This window comes from Sinocyclocheilus anshuiensis, unplaced genomic scaffold (genome assembly GCF_001515605.1).
Source record: "Sinocyclocheilus anshuiensis isolate Anshui unplaced genomic scaffold, SAMN03320099.WGS_v1.1 scaffold260, whole genome shotgun sequence".
Taxonomy (NCBI): domain Eukaryota; kingdom Metazoa; phylum Chordata; class Actinopteri; order Cypriniformes; family Cyprinidae; genus Sinocyclocheilus; species Sinocyclocheilus anshuiensis.
Window position 1 is genome coordinate 18144 of NW_015557134.1, and position 18474 is coordinate 36617.

The 18474-nt window shown below is 38.6% G+C and overlaps 1 protein-coding gene across 4 annotated transcripts; it reads left to right on the forward strand.

Moving 5' to 3' along the window:
- Window positions 1-130: 130 nt before the first annotated feature.
- Window positions 131-17669, forward strand: LOC107678008 (period circadian protein homolog 1-like). 4 transcript variants are annotated; one of them, XR_001632903.1, is made up of 22 exons: window positions 131-321; window positions 1288-1771; window positions 2558-2811; window positions 2900-3021; window positions 3438-3639; window positions 4465-4656; window positions 5269-5347; window positions 5438-5544; window positions 5637-5790; window positions 6780-7023; window positions 7150-7258; window positions 7367-7508; window positions 8965-9083; window positions 9271-9447; window positions 9568-9885; window positions 9975-10921; window positions 11001-11190; window positions 12582-12765; window positions 13161-13311; window positions 13651-13896; window positions 17319-17391; window positions 17480-17669. XR_001632903.1 is itself a non-coding variant. In XM_016473104.1 (21 exons), the coding sequence occupies exons 2-20, from the start codon at window positions 1464-1466 to the stop codon at window positions 13852-13854; spliced, it is 4203 nt and encodes a 1400-aa protein (XP_016328590.1). In that variant the 5' UTR covers window positions 131-321; window positions 1288-1463; the 3' UTR covers window positions 13855-13896; window positions 17480-17669. The 4 variants fall into 4 exon arrangements, 3 of the variants coding, with proteins under 3 accessions (XP_016328590.1, XP_016328589.1, XP_016328592.1); XM_016473104.1 differs by lacking the exon at window positions 17319-17391; XM_016473103.1 differs by lacking the exons at window positions 17319-17391; window positions 17480-17669 and having other exon boundaries at window positions 13651-15530.
- The last annotated feature ends 805 nt before the right edge of the window (window positions 17670-18474 follow it).

Genomic DNA, 18474 nt, shown 5'->3' on the forward strand with positions numbered 1-18474 from the left:
ACAAAGGAGCGTCGTACATTCATAGCCCCGCCCACGTGTCCAATAGCAGCGCGAGTTTCTCGTTGATGGGCGGGGTTTATGCGTGGTAGGCGGGGTAATGGCATGTTAGGAGCCAATGAGAGACGGTTTCGGGAGTTGCTGGTTACACGTGATATTTGTTCCCAAAGCAAGAATGATGATGGTGTCTGTACACGGGTTAGTATCAGACACGACCCGAGTTACAGTACTGAACTACAGTGTTGCACATATGCGTCGATCTGTATGCAAGGTCTGAAAAGCAGGCTAAACTTCACTTTGAAGCAGCTGGGATATTTTTATAAGGTGAGAAAAGCTGTCCTAATAGTTGGATCACTGCTATCATAGTCTTGCATCGTATGTATCAATGCCATTTGAATCTGTATTTGTCAATGAAAATGCTTTAAGCATTTAGCTTTTAGTCTATATTGTTGTTATTTCACTACGGATCTCTGATCACTGGTAAAATATTATATGGTAATTTTGGGATGTGCTGGATGACCATTGTATATAATGCCATTTGCATCGTCCTTTGCCTGTATTATATTCCAGTATATTTTTTTGACAATAACTTGGTTGTCTGTTTGACAGATGTAATGTGAATGTTTCAAAATACATCACATTTTCAATGTTTGTATGAAGTCAGTAATTCTACAGGTCTACAAGATAGAGGGCTCGCATTCATCTAAAACTGAATGCACTGCTATTATAATCAGATTTTAGGCAAACGACTAGACTAGTGAGTATCCAAACTAATGAGAAGATTATTTTTGTTTTATTTATTTTTTAATACTGTTTTCACCTGTTTTTCTTACCCTGATAACTTGTCAGGGTAAGAAAAACTGATGAAAGCAGAAAAAAAAAACAATACATCGAGTTATTACAATATTTCAGTTTCATGTTGAAAAGTTGAAAACAGCTCAGTCACATCTTCCTATATATATATATATATATATATATACACTATATTTATATATACTATACTTTTTTTTTGTATTAATTTAAATATTTCAGTGACCCTCCCACTTTAAAATGTGTACATGGCTCTAAACATCAACTGTATCATAATGACTGTATTAAAACAAGTGAATGTAAATACATCAGTGTGGTTCTTTAATGTCATTATAGGCCATGATTAAAATGCAACCCTGTGTGACAGAACTGCTGTATTCACTGTCCTCTGTGTGCACTTTGAAATGTTTCATGTCTCTTCATATCTCCAGATGGGCAATTGTTGCTTATCCTGTTTTTATTATTATTATTTCCCATCAGACTGTTTGCAACTTTAAGGCCTTTTAAGCAGATACATCCAGGACAATCGGACAAAGACCGTGTTTTAGCACAGCAGATATTCAGGATAACCAAGGAGTTCCCATGCCCTGCTGTGTCAGAAGGTCCCTTACAGATGCACAAGACAGATGTGATATATATAGTTATTCTGCTTCATCATGATGAGTAATGATAACTTCCAAACACCAGTGACGTGCGGCACTCATTCAGGGAAGGGAACAGCACATAAGGATGAAGGGGAAACCTACAGCAATGCTTCTCCTGGAATGACCAACAGCCAGTCTGTTTGTCCCAGGCTGGACATCTCGGGAGTGCCCCAGCCGACGCACTCGGATGACACGGATGCCCACTCCAGTGGGAATGACTCGGCCGAGAGGGAGAGCGAAGGACACATGGGACGAGAAGCATCCACCTGCAGCTCCCACAATGGAAAGGGTTCAACCACAGAGACTACGGAAAGCAAGAGGTATGTGATATTTAAACTGAAATCTGTTTAACATGACTTTAATGTGGTAGGAAGATGGTTAAATGAATATTATAAATTGTCTTTCCAGTGTTTTCAGTATTTATTTATATGTACCGTTTGTATGAAAATGTGTACACTGCTGTTTAAAAGTTTGAATCAAGTAAATGATACTTTTATTCAACACATTATATTGTTTTCTATTTTAAATAAATGCTATTCTTTTGAACTGTCAATTCATCAAAGAATCCTGTGAATAATTTATGGTTTCTACAAAAATATTAAGCACAACTGTTTTCAACAATAATAATGATAAGAAATGTTTCTTGAGTCCCAATCAGCATATTAGAATGATTTCTGTAGGGTCATTGAAGACTGGAGTAATGACAATTCGGCTTTGGATCACAGGAATAAATTATATTTTAAAGCATTAAAATTGTAGGAGTTTGGTTAAGCTTGGTACATTTTGTTTCCGGAACACCTTTTCTTTTGGAACTGGTTGAGGCAATGGCATGATGATGCTTCACTTGGGGCAGATTAAAATTACATTCTACATGCAGTACTTTTTAGTAACAAGACTGGTATTTGGTCAGGTTCATTTTGAGATTATTAGTTAATAACTGTGCCAGCTCCAAAATGACATATTTTTAGACATTTTTTAGAAATGTTCTTTGCTGAAATTAAGTAATTTAATTTTAAAATCTTAAATGTGAAATCCCATATTGTAATAATTCAATTGTATTAGAAATAGTGGTGGCTAATTTCACCCATTAAAATGTCTCTCCTCAGCTCAAACGGAAACAGTCCCTCCCCTCCTAGCAGCTCGGTTTCGTTCAGTCTTTTGAGTGGCAGCTCGGAGCAGGATCAGCCGACATCCCAAGCACCCAGCGGTGACCAGCCGGCCCGACTGGAGACCCAGGGAGAGCTGCTGAAGGCCCTGCGTGAGCTAAAGGTCCGCATGCCACCAGAATGGCGCAGGAAGGGGCGATCAAGCACCCTAGCCTCCTTGCAATATGCACTTAGCTGTGTCAAACAAGTCCGGGGTGAGTAGAAAAAACGAAACACAAATTGCATCTCTTTGTACCAGCATGTGTGTGCCAATGACAGGGTGTGTTGTGTTTTTTTTTGTAGCTAATCAGGAGTACTACCATCAGTGGAGCATGGAAGAGAGTCATGGGTGTTGTTTGGACCTGTCGTCGTTTACCATCGAAGAGCTAGACAACATTACATCAGAGTACACCCTTCAAAACACGGTATGACTGGACAGGTTACCTAGTCTTAAGCTACGTCCACACGAAGCCAGAGCTTTCCCTATCCGATCTTTTTTTTCACCTCGTCTCAAGAAGAATCTGCGTCCACACGAAACCACGAAACTGACACAAAACGATGTAGTATACATGCCAGACCAGTATGTGGCGCTGTAATTCTGCCACAGAGATACACTAAAAATGGAGAAGAAGACTTGGACTATGCGCATAAACCTTGCGCACGGTATACAAACGAACATGGAACAATACATTTATTAATCTGTGTTAATGTTTGTTAATAAAAAGACAATAGTGTTTGTTCATGTTTTTGTTGCTGTTACGTGACGTAGCGGTGTCTGACTAGGGGCGAGACGTGGGCTGATGACGTCTAAGGCATTAATTCTTGCTCACTTCTATCTTAGGACACGTTCTCTGTGGCAGTGTCGTTCCTCTCTGGTAAAGTGGTGTACATCTCATCCCAGGCGGCCCCTCTGCTGCGCTGTAAACCCAAGAGGCTGCAGGGAGCAGTTTTTTTGGAGCTGCTCGCACCTCAGGACATCAGCACATTTTACAGCAGCACCGCTCCCTGTCACCTGCCGCCGTGGTCCTCCTGCGCAGGCACTAGTATGTGGAAGTTTTTTGACTGTTTGAATAGAGCGACAAAGCAAAGATAAAGAACCTTTTGTAAATCAGTTACAGATAGCTTTATTCGCCATAGACAGTTATAAAGCTGCCATGCACATGTCCTTAGGTGTTTATATTAGCACACTTCAAGATATTTTGATGGGAGTGTATTTTTGAGCCATAGTGTTTTATGGGTAAATTACTGAAATTTTATTGGTCCAAAGTTGTGTCCCACAAAGATGTATTTTATAGGTGCAATATGTAATTTTATATCATTATTGGTACCAGATGGTAGCAGAAAATAATTCCAAATACTGCCCCCGTCTGCCATTGTTCTGACAAAAAGGTATTCCCCTTACTTAAAATAATAAAATAAACAATTAATAAAATTAACTGAGAAAAATGAAAAAAAAAGAAAAAAAGTTTACCTAAATAAAACTGAAATTAGGCAAACAAAAAACTAATAAAAAATACAAAAACACGCAACAAAATGACAAAAACCTAAAATGGAAATAAAAGATAAAGGCTAATTAAAAATATTAATAAAAACATAAGGTATATTAAAGATTTTAAAATAACAGCTGCTGATAGAAATAGTAGTAGCTCAGAAATTAAATACTGTCCCTTTAAGCATCAATAATTTTAAACAGCATGTTCTGATTGGCTGTGATTTTGTTGCTTCACACAACATTTAGCTTTTAGTGACTACTGAAAAATTACTTATTTCTTTTTTATTTATTTATTTATTTTAGTATTTTTTGTTTAAAGTTAGCCCAAATGTATGCTGGGAAAATGAGTATTTATTAAAGCCTCATTTGTGTCCAGCCTCACAGGTGGAATGTGCCGAGGAAAAGTCGATGTTTTGTCGGATCAGCAGAGGTAGGGACAGCGATGGAGATGTGAAGTATTACCCCTTCCGTCTCACGCCATATCAGCTGACCCTGAGGGACTCCGACACGTCCCAACCTGAGCCCTGCTGCCTCCTCATCACTGAGAGAGTTCACTCTGGCTACGAGGGTAAAACAAGACAGTGTCAATGTCAAATGCTTTACCATTTAAACATTTGGGGTTAGTAGGATATAATATTTTGTGAAAGAAGTTAATGCTTTTTTTCAGCAAGGACTAGTAAAAACATGTTATATACAGTGGGTACGGAAAGTATTCAGACCCCCTTAAATTTTTCACTCTTTGTTATATTGCAGCCATTTGCTAAAATCATTTAAGTTAATTTTTTTTCCTGGTGAGCATAAGACATCTTACAAAAATATGAAAGAAATCTTACCAACCCCAAACTTCTGATTGGTAGTTTACTTATTGTGTGTTAAAAATCTGAAGCTGTCTCACTGTTATCAAAGTATAATCTTAACACTTAAATAACAAGCAGGTTGACAAGAAACTGGTCTGTTTCACTGTTTCATCTAATAAGAATAGATTGTAATTGCTTTTTGAACATTCTTAATTTGTCTCTATTATTGAAAGTAATTTTTGTGTCTCTATAATTACTTGTCAAACGTGCATATAACTGAAAAATCACCCTTATGTAAGTGTAATATTGACACTTAAGCATACTTTGCACACTGTTCTTGTATTCTGTGTCTGTTCTAATGTTTCCGTATTTTTTCCTAACAGCACCTCGCATCCCAGCAGACAAGAGAATTTTTACCACCAGTCACACTCCAAACTGTCTGTTCCAAGAGATCGATGAAAGGTTTGCATTTTTGCCTAGAGCTGTCTCACATGTTTACTCTCTATGTCTCTTTTGAACAGTCGCTTAAACCTTCTTTGCTCTCATTTGCAGGGCAGTGCCATTATTAGGTTACTTGCCTCAGGACTTGGTTGGGAAGCCAGTGCTTATTTACCTGCATCCAGAAGACAGACTCCTTATGGTGGCCACCCACAAAAAAAGTGAGTGGCTCATTCTGAATACAGGAAAGATTCAATGATGAATATTTGCGCAGAAGAATTAATTGATGTAGTTTCCGTCCTTCCTTCATCAGTTCTCCAGTTTGCAGGGCAACCGTTCAACCACTCGCCCCTGCGCATGCGTGCACGAAGTGGGGAGTACTTGACCCTCGACACCAGCTGGTCATCCTTTATCAACCCCTGGAGCAGGAAGGTGGCTTTCATAGTGGGACGCCACAAAGTTCGAACGTAAGTGGCTGCACTTCATTTTGCAATCGAACAAGCACTAAAAAAAAAAATCAACATCTAAGTAACCGCATAGCAACGCCCTGGCAGCCACTCTCATGACATACTCATGAACTAAAACTGATGTCTACTTTTAAGTGGTCGAATTCGGATTATATTACGGATTTGGAGTCACAGATTGGATCGTTTTTTGGATCAGCAAGAAAAAAATATTTCATTGGAACTTCACTTGCCATTTATTACTTAAAGCTAAGTACTACTTTGTTACCACAGCAAAAACTACTAGACTAACTAAGAAAGTTCAAACATGATAAAAGACAATTGAACAGCCAGTAAAGAATAAGAACAATTAAACAAATTGCAAGTATTGATAAATAAAACAACAACGGTAAAAATAAAATAAGGTCGGTAGTATTCAGGTACAGAAATGTTAACAGTTAAGTGTAAAATAATACTGCATAGTGTTCACTGTATAAATAAAATATAGATTAATCCTTGTCAAAGCTGTATTTTGTGGTTTGATTAGCATTGATGACAACAGCAGGTATTTACAGGATGCTGTCCCTTTAAGACCTGATGCACGGATCCGATATAATGATACACATCCGATTTCTTTCTCAGCTGTTTTCGTTCACTTAAGACATAACTGACTGCGTTTACCAGAATTATTATCAAGTTGGGTATTTTGTCATAATTTTATGTGTATGTGTCTCTTCAAACACAAGGAGATGCGTAACAGTTCGGTGTTCTGTCTTCGTGTGCGCGAGTACTGAATCAATTCTCTTTCACCTCTTCTTGCACTGGAATGGTTTAAAATGTCTTGAGTGTGTAAACACATACAAGTGATAAACCTTCACTCTATTATGGGTAATTTTGCAATTAATCAACAGATCACATGCGTGCTGAACCGTGTGGATAACGCATCAACTACGATCCATTCAACCTCTAAAGTGGTCCCACAAAACTTGTCTACCATCCCTTCCTTTCTGTAGGAGTCCACTGAATGAAGATGTGTTCACTGCCCTGGAGGGCGGGGATGTGAGAACCATGTCCCCAGATGTGCCACAGCTGAATGAGCTGATCCACAGGGTCCTGGTGCAGCCCGTTCATGCCAGCAGCTCACAGGGCTACGGCAGCCTGGGCAGCAGTGGCTCGAACGAGCACCAGCAAAGCACCACTTCCTCCTCTGAGAGCAACGGACATGCTTCCGAGGACCAGATCAAGCCCAGGAAACCAGTGAGGGAGTTTATCTTTTTTCAATCCAGATGTACACATAACAGTATTTAACATTACATAATAAAATAAACAACAACATACACTAACGTGCAGTGTGCCAACTTTTCTTTCCTCATTTCTTTCTAGATGACGTTTGAGCAGATTTGTCAAGACATGCACATGGTAAAGACCAACGGACAGCAGGTCTTCATTGATTCCCGAAACCGGCCGCCAGCTCTCAAAAAGAGTAGCTTAGGTAAGCATTGTTTATATGTCAATAATAATGACCTGACTTTATCTATTTAGCCTGGGGTCACATGCATGTTATCACATTTTAAGTGACATGTTTCCTGTCATATATTAGAAGCGCTGGCAAATGCAGCAGACACAGCAGAGACCTCTGCTAGAGAAGGTCTGGCAAGTTTAGCGCTGTCCAGTCCACCCAGGAAGGAGCTGCCCATTGTCTACTCATACCAGCAGATCAACTGTCTGGACAGCATCATACGGTGAGTCTCTTCATCTGTGTGTTTGACTGTAGCAGTTAAAAGGATTTTTGTGTGCTTTTATTTTTATTTCTCCCATTCTATCTTATTTTAAGAGAGAAAAGATGGATAATGATTGAAGAATAATTTATAGCAGAGGTCTTCAACCCTGCACCTGGGGACCCACTGTGCTGCAAAGTTTATTTCCAACCAGCTTCAGCACACCTGCATGTGTATTTTCAAGGAATCTTGAGGAGCTTGATTAGCTGCTTCTGGTGTGTTTGATTAGGGTTGTAGCTAAACTCTGCAGGACAGTAGCCACGCTTCCACTGTGGGGCCAAAAGCGAGCATGCTAGTGCATGCCAGGGCCAGTTTCATTGTCACTGTCACTTCCGGGGCTTAATCATGCCTCGTCTGTGCTTCCTTGGGGCCAATAGCCAGGGATTTTTAGCCCGCCGAATACCTTGGTCCAAAGCGGTCCAACCGGGGCTAGGGGAGTGGTCATGAACAAAGGTGGAGTTTATCTGAGTTAGGAGATGGTTGGCACCGCTTCTCATTTCCTGTGTTTTCATATCAAGCTACCAGCTAAAATCAGCATTTAAAACATTTGAAACAATTTAAATTTAAAATTAGCCTTCAGAGACCAACAAGTTTCTGATTGCGATCCGATGTGAATTCTGTTCTCTTTGTGTGAAATTTATTATATGCGATGCTAAAGGCTATGTATGCTAACCATCGGCATAATATTAAATACACATTATTCTAATGAAAATACCAGAGACCGCTGGAAAAACTTCATATCAAGACAAATCATATGATTTTTGTAGGCTATTTATTTGGCTTCTTATTTGTTCTGTCTTTGCTGTGTCTTTGTTGATATCAGACTTCTGCATATGTAACAAATTTCATATCCTTTTAAAAACATATAACTCCGGTTTTCAGTCTGTGAGCTCCCTCTGTTGCTTTGGCTGAAAGGATCACAGTAGTGAGACAGGACCGTGCCCAAACATCCTCACATTATATACTTTTGTGGAAAATTAATGTTAATTCTCCTTCTTTCTAAATAAGTTGATGCAAACATATGAAGGTTTATCAGTGTTTTTCTATTGTGTTATATGTGTATGCTTTTGGACTTAAATGGACTAAGTTGTTTTGTGCATTTCTATAATTACAAATAAACCGAGCATAATAAACAAAGTATGTGTGTTCTCTTTTTATGTAAAATAATTATACATATTAGCTGGATTTAGTGCCACTGATATGCACTTCTGACACAAATTGGAACACAGTGGAATGCTGACACAGTGGAAATGCAGCATGATTTTGGCCTCACACCTCATTGCCCTGGCACACACTGGCCCGACAGTGGAAAAGCGGCTAGTGGGTCCTCAGGAACCGGGTTGAAGACTTCTGATTTATAGGTTGTATGTAAGGTATGTGTATTGGATATGTGGTCTCATTCTTTCACTGTGTTTTTCAGATATCTGGGGAGCTTTAATGTCCCAGGTACAGTGAAGAGGAAGTGTGGCTCATCAGCCTGTACAACATCTTCTACCTCTGATGATGATAAACAAAGGGAAGGAGCTGGAGCAACTGAAGGTCAGTAAAGGATTCCTAAAGGATAATGGGATATTCACCCAAACACATCATATAAGTATTCATAAAGTCAGAGACAAATAAGCAGACTTATAGAACCAACCACTATTGTTATTCTTTCAGTATCAGCTAATAACGGTGTATGTTCTGTATTTAAATGTATAGAATTAAAGTTCACTCTTCCATTTAGACATAGCAGAGACTCTTGTGGTGACCGAGGGTTCAAAGGTTGTCCCTGCAGCACCAGCGCACCCCCTAACCCCTCTGGCTCTGCACTGTAAGGCTGAAAGTGTTGCCTCGGCCACCTCCCAGTGTAGTTTTAGCAGCACCATTGTTCACGTTGGAGACAAGAAGCCACCTGAATCAGGTCTGAACACTTTTTCCAGGCTAATCTTGTCATTGACCTATATACATGATTTGTTGTATATTAAACGATAGACTTTGCAATCTCAAAGCAAGCAATCTACTCTGTTTGATCTACATTCAGACATTGTTATGATGGAGGAGCCGCCAACCACCCCAACACCTTCCACATCAGCCCCACCCACCTCCATCACTTCTCCCATGCCTGTGAATCCCCAGCAGGCCATGTCCCCCACTGCTGCTGTTCCTGAGAAAGAAAAGGAGAAGGAGAGAAGAAGTGGAGGTAATGCTGGGAAGGGCCTCACGAAGGCGGTGTTATCTGCACATACCCAGCAAGAAGAACAAGCCTTCCTCAACCGTTTCAGAGACATCAACCATCTGCGGATGGTTCAACCCAGCGGGCCACCACAGCGCAGACACACGTCTACACCTGGCGCAAAAGGTAACACCTTTTTATAGTTGTTTATAGGTCGAATTTGTCTGTCTGACTTCTTTTACCTTCACCTTTAATATTTGGCTTGTGCCATTTAGGAGTGAACTGCTCCCAGAACTATCCTTCAGTGGGCAACAGCAGCAGTCGTCGGCATGGTAGAGGTGGGAAAAGACGGAAACACCAAGTAGATGGCAACACACCGGACAGTCCTTCCCCCTCTGGACCTAGTCCCTATAGAGGATCCAATCCTGCAGCAGCAAGACCCAACCTCCCCTCAGTCCAGCAGTCTTCCACTTCTTGGCCACCATCTGCGGCATCCCAGACTAGCGGTACTCCCATGATGACCTTCTTTCCCCCAGGCTACATGCCTATGTTCCCCATTTCATCACCTTTCTCAATGCCCCAGATGGGAACAGATCCTTCCTTGCAAGCAGGAGTCCCTAGATTCCCCATGCAAGGCTTTACTTCAGTGATGCCACCAGTCATGACCTTCATGTTGCCAAACTATATGTTTCCACAACTCGGTTATCCAGGACCACAGTTGAACCCAGCCAACTCGCAGCTCGGTGGGCAACTGCTTGCCCAAATGAACCCCTTGGGTCAGTTCCCTTCCTCTGCTGTTGGTTTACCATCATTCAATCCTGCAATGGGACAGTTCAATCCATTGGGCTCCCAAATGAATCCTGCCATGCCTACAATGATTCCCCAGCAATTCTACAACCCAAATCCCCTGTACGCTATCCCCAACTCTCAATCAATGCCTGCAGGAAACACCAATACTGTGCCACATGGACAGTCTCGCTCCAGCACACCCCAGTCTACCGGGCAACAGGCTGGCGAGAGAGAAGGGACAGGATCTCCCCTGTTTCAATCCCGATGCTCCTCCCCTCTCAATCTTTTACAACTTGAGGAATTGCAAAGCAACAGAACAGACACTATGCAACAGACTCCACCCCCAGGGGGTGGAGGAACGCAAGGGGGCGGGACTGTGGTGCAAATTTCCAGCAATCGCAGCAACACTAAAGATGGCCAACTCGATGACAGTGTAAGTATTAAGAACCTTTTAAAACTAATTTTTTTCTATTATCTTGCTGCTTTGCTAACTTTGAGTTAATGTCTATTAGCCTGAAGTCAATGAGTCCAACCAGGATGCCATGTCGACGTCCAGTGACATGCTGGACTTACTGCTGCAAGAGGACTCCCGCTCGGGCACTGGCTCTGCCGCCTCAGGCTCTGGATCATCAGGATCAGGATCAGGGTCAGGGTCATTTGGATCTGGTTCGAATGGGTGTAGCACATCTGGAAGTGGCACTAGTGAGTAATTTACTATTAGTAACTTGCTTTATTCTTAAAATTATTTTTTAAGTGTTGAATAGGGTTGGGTACCAAACTCGGTACTTTTAAGGGTACCAACCGAATTGCATCGGTACTACCAAGTACAGATTCACATTAAATCAATCGGTGTCAAATTACGTTAAAGAGAGAGAGCGAGAGATCCTGTGACGTCATGTCACCCCTGCATCTCGTTCAAACACAACACACAGGGCAAACCGAATGTTCTGAAGTGTGGTTACATTTCTAGGGCCATATGGTTTCCGCGAAAACGCGGACAGGATCGCAGAGTCCATTCATAAAAATGGAATTTACTCTATAGTGTGGAATGCCACGGAATTCATAAATTTTTGGATGAATAAATCAAAAGTAGGTCTGTCACTTATTTTGAATCGCGATACGGACTAGTGTCTGTGAATATTAAAATGCAAAAAGACGGTTTAAATATGAATCCTGCATGTTCCGCTTGCCTCTGTATGTATGAATGGCGGAGATGTGATTTTGTTTACTACACAAATACTAAAGCACGCGTGATGCTCGCGGTGATTTTCGGCCTTTGTGTCTCACTATATGACGACATAAACACATGAACTTGATCGGCAGACCTGCTGTGAGAGTCACTTCATGAGAATTTTACTGTTTCATTTGAGAAAACTAGCATCATATCATACTGTATACACTCACACAGAAACTTGTCCAACCTGTCAAAATAAAAGTACAGTTTAACATGTAACAGAAATATTTTACTTTTGTATTACTTTTGTACAGTGTAATGTACGTCTTTATATATTCCATTTTCTGCCAAATTTAAATAAAACAATTAAATGATAAAAATAAATATTACAACCAGATTAACAACTGTAGAAAAAAATAATAAAATTATTATTAAAACGTCTTTAAAGGAATATTGACACATTTTTTTTCTTTTATGTATTAATTTAAACAGTAAACAGTGTTTGTTTGCCAAAATATAAAAGGGTTTCATTTTCATTTGATTAAAAATAAATAAATGTTTAATGCCTTCATTTGATTATCAGAAAAATTTAAAATACAAGAATTTCTGGAAAAAAAAGAAAGAAAGAAGGAAAGAGAAAAAGATTGTAGGGCCCTATTGTTCAAATTGATGAAATTGAGAGTTTTGGACTTATTTTTTTCACTGAAATAAATGTTTTTGTTATTACACAGAGAGTAAAGTACTGAAAAAAGGTACCGTTGGGTACCGGCACCGAATTTCAGGTACCGATACCGGTACCGTACGGTTAAAATGTGAACGGTACCCAACCCTAGTGTTGAAACATAAAAGGAGAAATTTAGAAGAATTGTACTGATTGCTTTTTCCATGCATTTGTTTTCTTTGGATTTTTTGATCTCAGGGAGCAGCAATACTAGCAAGTACTTTGGAAGCATTGACTCATCAGAGAATGATCACAATCATAAACCAGCATCTAAAGATCTGGGAGGGGAACAGTTCATAAAGTTTGTCCTGCAGGACCCCATCTGGCTCCTCATGGCAAACACGGATGACAAAGTCATGATGACATACCAGATTCCCATCAAGTAAGGCCATTTTACCTTATTGCTTAGGAGCTAATCTCCTACTAGCTTAACCTAAATGAATATCGGCTTTGTTTTGAATACAAATCTATCTAAGCAAACTTAGTTCTAAGTGTTTAATTTCAACCCTGTTCTGACACATCTTGCCGGTTATGTACAAATAGCAAAAACCATGTCCAAAGACCTTGATTAGTTGGTACAGGTGTATTTAATTGAGATCAAACTAATTCTGAGTTCAAGTCTTTAATTATGAGTTTGGATATCATAATTACAATGTGATTTTGGTGGGAATTCAATCGACTCGCTGGGCAATTTCGTATACCTAATACAAGTAGACTTGTGTGTAGCACAAACTCCGCCAGAAGAGTGCATTCATTTATATTTGTGTGTGTGTACAGAGACAGAGAATCAGTACTGAAAGAAGACAGAGATGCCCTCAAAGCTGTTCAGAAGCATCAACCTCACTTCACTGAAGAGCAGAAGAAAGAGTTAACGCAGGTCCACCCTTGGTTTCAAACCGGCTGCCTACCAAAGGCCATCAATGTTACAGTACGTAGCTCTTAACTAAAAAGACATAAAGGCACTTTTAGAAAGTAGGTACCAACATTTCACTTCTTTCTAGTTCTGCCCATATTCTGTTGCAGTTCTCACTGCATGTGTCTTTTAAAAATTTGGTAAATGCCCAGAATGCCTTGCAAAAAACTATCAACTCTAAATATATAGCCTACTGAACAATATTAATAAAAAGTTCAACTGAGTTCAAAAGACTATTTTACTAAATGTGTTTATGCAGTTTAGAGTATTGTTAGCTTAGCAACATGCTAACACGCAGTAGTGCTATTTTATGTATCCTACATGCAAATTATAAGTTATTTCTTTTCTTCGCAGTCTTGCACAGGATGTGAATCTCCCCCAGATTCCTCGAATCCTACTCCATTTGATATGGACTTTCATGAGATGGATCTCAGCATGGTTTTGGGAGAGGAGGCAAAACAACAAGATACATTTATCACTGCTGAAACAGCCTTTCCCTTGAGCCCACCTTCATCTGATAATGAGCAGAGAGACAATCAGGCCAGCGCAAGCACATAGTAGTGGGCCATGGAGGAGGTGGAAGTGACATCATGAGTGAAGGTGAGGTGGGACTGTTCCTGCCTGTTCCTGTGTTCCTGCCTCATAGAATTTTGGGACCAAGTTTAAAGTGTGGAACGTTTCTAATCAGTATCAATGGCTCATTTTTACATAATTCTTTGAAATTATGAATAATTTGTAGCTTCATAACCAGGCCTCTGAATAATAAAAGATGAAGGGAATAAAAAAAACTTCCTTTCATTTTCGTAGCTTAAAGGAGCACCTTTTGAATGTCAACCTATTGCACATGGTGGATGTTGTTGTTGTTGTTGCACTATGTTCTGCTTCCAAGTTATTCATGAATCTGCATGGCATTATCTATCCCACGCATCATCATTTCATAATTATTCATGACACCGTGTGACCTTTCCCTATAACAGGTTTATAGAATTATTAACAGCTGGACAAGGAATTTACTGTTTAACTTCGCATAAGTTAGAAGTTAGATGTGGTCTGACACTGTTTTTTTTTTAAAGACACCCTTTCCAGTATGGGTTTCCAGTCTGTGTCAGTTTTCGAAACCGTTCCACACAGTTCCCGGAAATTGTGGATGGGAAAAATAGGTTCCAGTCTGACCCTAAAAGCTTGCTGGTCTGTAACCAGGAACCCTGTGATGGGGAATTGTTGACGTCTTTGACAATCTCATTGAGCAATGTAATAACGTTGGTTTTCAGTCGGTTGATTTTCATTTTGTTTCTCCTTGCCAAGACCTGGGTCTGCCACCAGAACACAAAATATTTTGGTTGAAAAGAAGTCATTTTCTGGACAAATTCCCAAAACATTGCAAGTCGTTGTCCGATTGTACATGTTTTTGCGTTACTGTAATTGTAACTAACCTCAGTACTCAAGAGGGCGAGTTACCTTCAAATGTCCATTTTATATGTTGTGTTTTTGAATTGCTGCCTTAAGACATTCAAAATGCATTTAAGATTTCCTGCTAAAAGCCTTTATGTTGACGTTGCACTAATGTTGAGTATATTTTATTTTCAATCCATGGTGCCAGCATCACAAACCCCATTCTTTTCTAGTAGTGTTAAAACATTTATTTATTTGTTTATATCCAAATATTTATATCCAGATATGGCTTTAAAAAAAGAATGTATTTTGATGTGTGCAGTTTTGAATCACTACACACATTTTAAGGAGCTTTTGATACTATTAAATCCATAAAATGGAAATAATTGGCTGTCAGAGAATTTTAATCTGTTGTTCATTTGCCCTTATTTTCAAGAGCGATACAATAATATCTTAAAGCCATCCAGATTAGCTTGACATTCCTTTTGTTTCACTGTATTGTCCATTGAAGCACAAGGATACTATTTTTAGCATCTAGTGTCTTTTTTAGTTCCACAACAAATGCAGGACCGCATTATTCACAAACCCAGTTTAGGGTTTAAAAAAACAAGACAAGTACTTCCCTTTTCCTGTTGCCCTCAGATTTATTTGCGAGGGTTTTTCAAAAGCTTTTCTGTGAAAGCAGACAGGCCCAATCAGTTTACATGCAGGACTGTTCTGTTGAATGTGCAGGAATTGTAAATTGATTTTGTACTTGAGTCAGTCTTTTTTACTTAAACATGCTTGTAAATTTTTTTATTTTTTTGCTTTGAACCTAAATAAATATGTTTTTATAATGTTTTTCTTAATTAGCTTGACTGATTTAATCTTCATAGCCACTAGAGGGTGTAGTAACATATCTGGCAACATCCACAACTGTCTTCACATTGCTTGGATTATATTCACCCCAAAACAAATATTTCCCAGACTTTGACTCCTCTTTCATTTTCCAAAGGCAACCTGTTTTCACAAGCCAAGTTGTTGATACAAATGTGCGTATTTGTGTCTGAGCAAGGCGACAAGGAGAAAAAGGGAGCATTCCACTTTCTCTGCCGACTTTCCTAAACTTAAATCTGTAGTTTCCCTCAGCTCAAGAATGCAGTTCAGACTGTCTCATGACTCTCGTTTCCATATTTCAAACTGTCCAGAGTAACAAAACCGTCAGGTTTCTGTAAACTCTTCTAGTTAATCTTTGTGAATATTTACAAAGATCTTTGAAAAATCTGAGATATAGAAATGAGAAGCGAGGGGCTGTTTGTTGTTGGCGTGTGATAGAAGGTTTCTTATTCAAACCATAATGAGACAGGAGATGACTATAGCGACATGTTTCATCCCAACAAGCTGTTTGTGTAATGAGTGATGGCAGTTGTGCATTGCAGTCCTGTTTTTATTCATATCATCAGCATTTTAAACACTTTGCAAGTTTTGATTTTTACTTGATTTTATTACATTTTTAATAACTTATGAATAAAGTAACAGGTTAATATATCCTTTAAAAAATGGTTCACCAATTAAATGTATTTTTTTGTCCCTCATCCTTGTGCCATTCCAAACTTTCTTCCACTGAGCCTAAACGGAGATATTTTGAAGAATGGTCATGATGTTCTGTTCCATACAGTGAAAGTGAATGGTGACCAGCTGTCAAGCTCCAAAAGGTACCTTAAAAGTCAATTACATTGTCATATTTGACATAATTAACACTAAACAGCATTAGTTCCTGAATTGAACAGTTAGTTTAGGACACAAGTTTGACATTTCTGAAGAGCTAATGAAATTTGAAAGCTGTGGCAAAATTTTCAGTGAATAATGCCTACAATTCTGTGTGTTTTTCAGACAAAGCAATCATACACTGTAAATGATCCAAATTTTGATGATAAAAACCTGTTTGGTTAACAGTAACGGGACATTTGCTAAATACATTTACAGTTTTTTTTAAATGAAAAAAGTAGTCATCTTACAATTTACAGTGAGTAACATTAAATTGACATTCCCAGAATTCCCAGTTTGACATTTCACATTAAATGTTGATGTTTTTTTCTTTTTTTCTTGTTAAATTATGTTTATTGCATTATTTTAGTGTCACCTGTGTTTCTATGGTGGTTCTCAGTATATCATATGTGCAAAACACATTCTAATACTTCAGTAGGTTGATATATTATCACTTAATGACATATTTATTTACTGTGAATTAAAGTTCAATCCGTAAAACCTAAAATGTTGCTATATATATATATATCTATATATTTGACAAATGGACACAAGCCATGGACTACTTTTATGATGCTTTGTTGTCCATTTGAAGCTCAACTGCAGCTATGTTCATTCATTTTTATTGTATAAAAAGGAGTAGCATAAACATTATTCAAAATATCTCCTTTTGTATTTCACAGAAGACATACAGGTTTGAAATTACATTAATGGTGGAAAATGATGACATACTTTTAATTCTTTAACAAGTCTTGTAGTCTTGTTTAATTAATATGTCAGACCATAAAAATTCACTAGGCTACTCCAACATTTTTCACCCTTCCTTTATCTCTAAAGTCATGTTCTACTGCCAAATGTAATTATGAAATCTCTGTAAATTCCAGTATTGTTTCCACTTCAAGACCTCCATGGATAAATGACACATCCCCCACCAAGTTTCGGTTGATTCTTCATCAGGTCTCTAATTCTGTCTTGTCTCTTTGCCAAAAATACATTTTGATGGATTGTTTTTGCAGTGATACTCAAACTCTTGACATTCCTCCAGGTCTTCAAGCCATGTTGGCTCAACACCACTCCTCTCCTCCCCCTTCACCCGTCAGCCAGACTTCACGCTACCTTCACCCCCCAGCAAATGTCCCACGTCACCACATTCTTGTGCTGTTGTCTGTCATCACAACTCCAATCACATCCCAGAGAGCACAAATGCAACCAGATGCCAAGTACAACACACAGTTAGCAGCATCTACAGTGGATTCACATGATACAGTTTGAATGTGTTTTCATTATTATTGTGTGTTTGGCTTTGTACTTTGCTAACAATGCTTAGCTTTAGATCTTTTTTTCATCATTCTTTCATTAAACTGTGTTGTCCTCATGCTGTCCTCCTTTGAGAACTGCTGATCTGCTGTGATCTTTTATGAGATTTATATTTCTTCTGAAGGTTTTATGTGGATGTTTCCCTGTACAGGCCCCTGTAATGTCGATTGAAAGTCCAGAGCTACAACAGAACACCATAAAGGGTGAATTCTTCAAACAACGTGACTCATTCCCTTTACTCTGACCAGACACAGATAGATAGCATGAATGTGTTCACAAGACTAAGGTCGCTTATCCCAATTACAACCAGAAGTGCCTTTTAATCTTAAAGGAATGTTCTGGGTTCAAGACAAGTCAAGCTCTATGGACAGCATCTGTAGCAATTATTTCATGACTCAAGGAACATGAAATCAGTGTTGTTATTGTTATATAAAATGAAAACGATTAAAAATAATTTTCAATTCTTTAAAATAAATCTGAAAATAAAAAATAAATATTAGATGAAAAACTTTCACTTAAAATTAATTTACTTAAAATGTAACAACATTTAACAACAATTAAAAATGCTGACTTGTCCACTAAAATAAATTGAAGTACTAAAATTACTAAAACTAAAACTTAAATAAAAATAACAGAAATACAAAATAAATAAATAACAGAAAAAGTTACTAAAGCTTACTTAAACTGAATATATATATATATATATATATATATATATATATA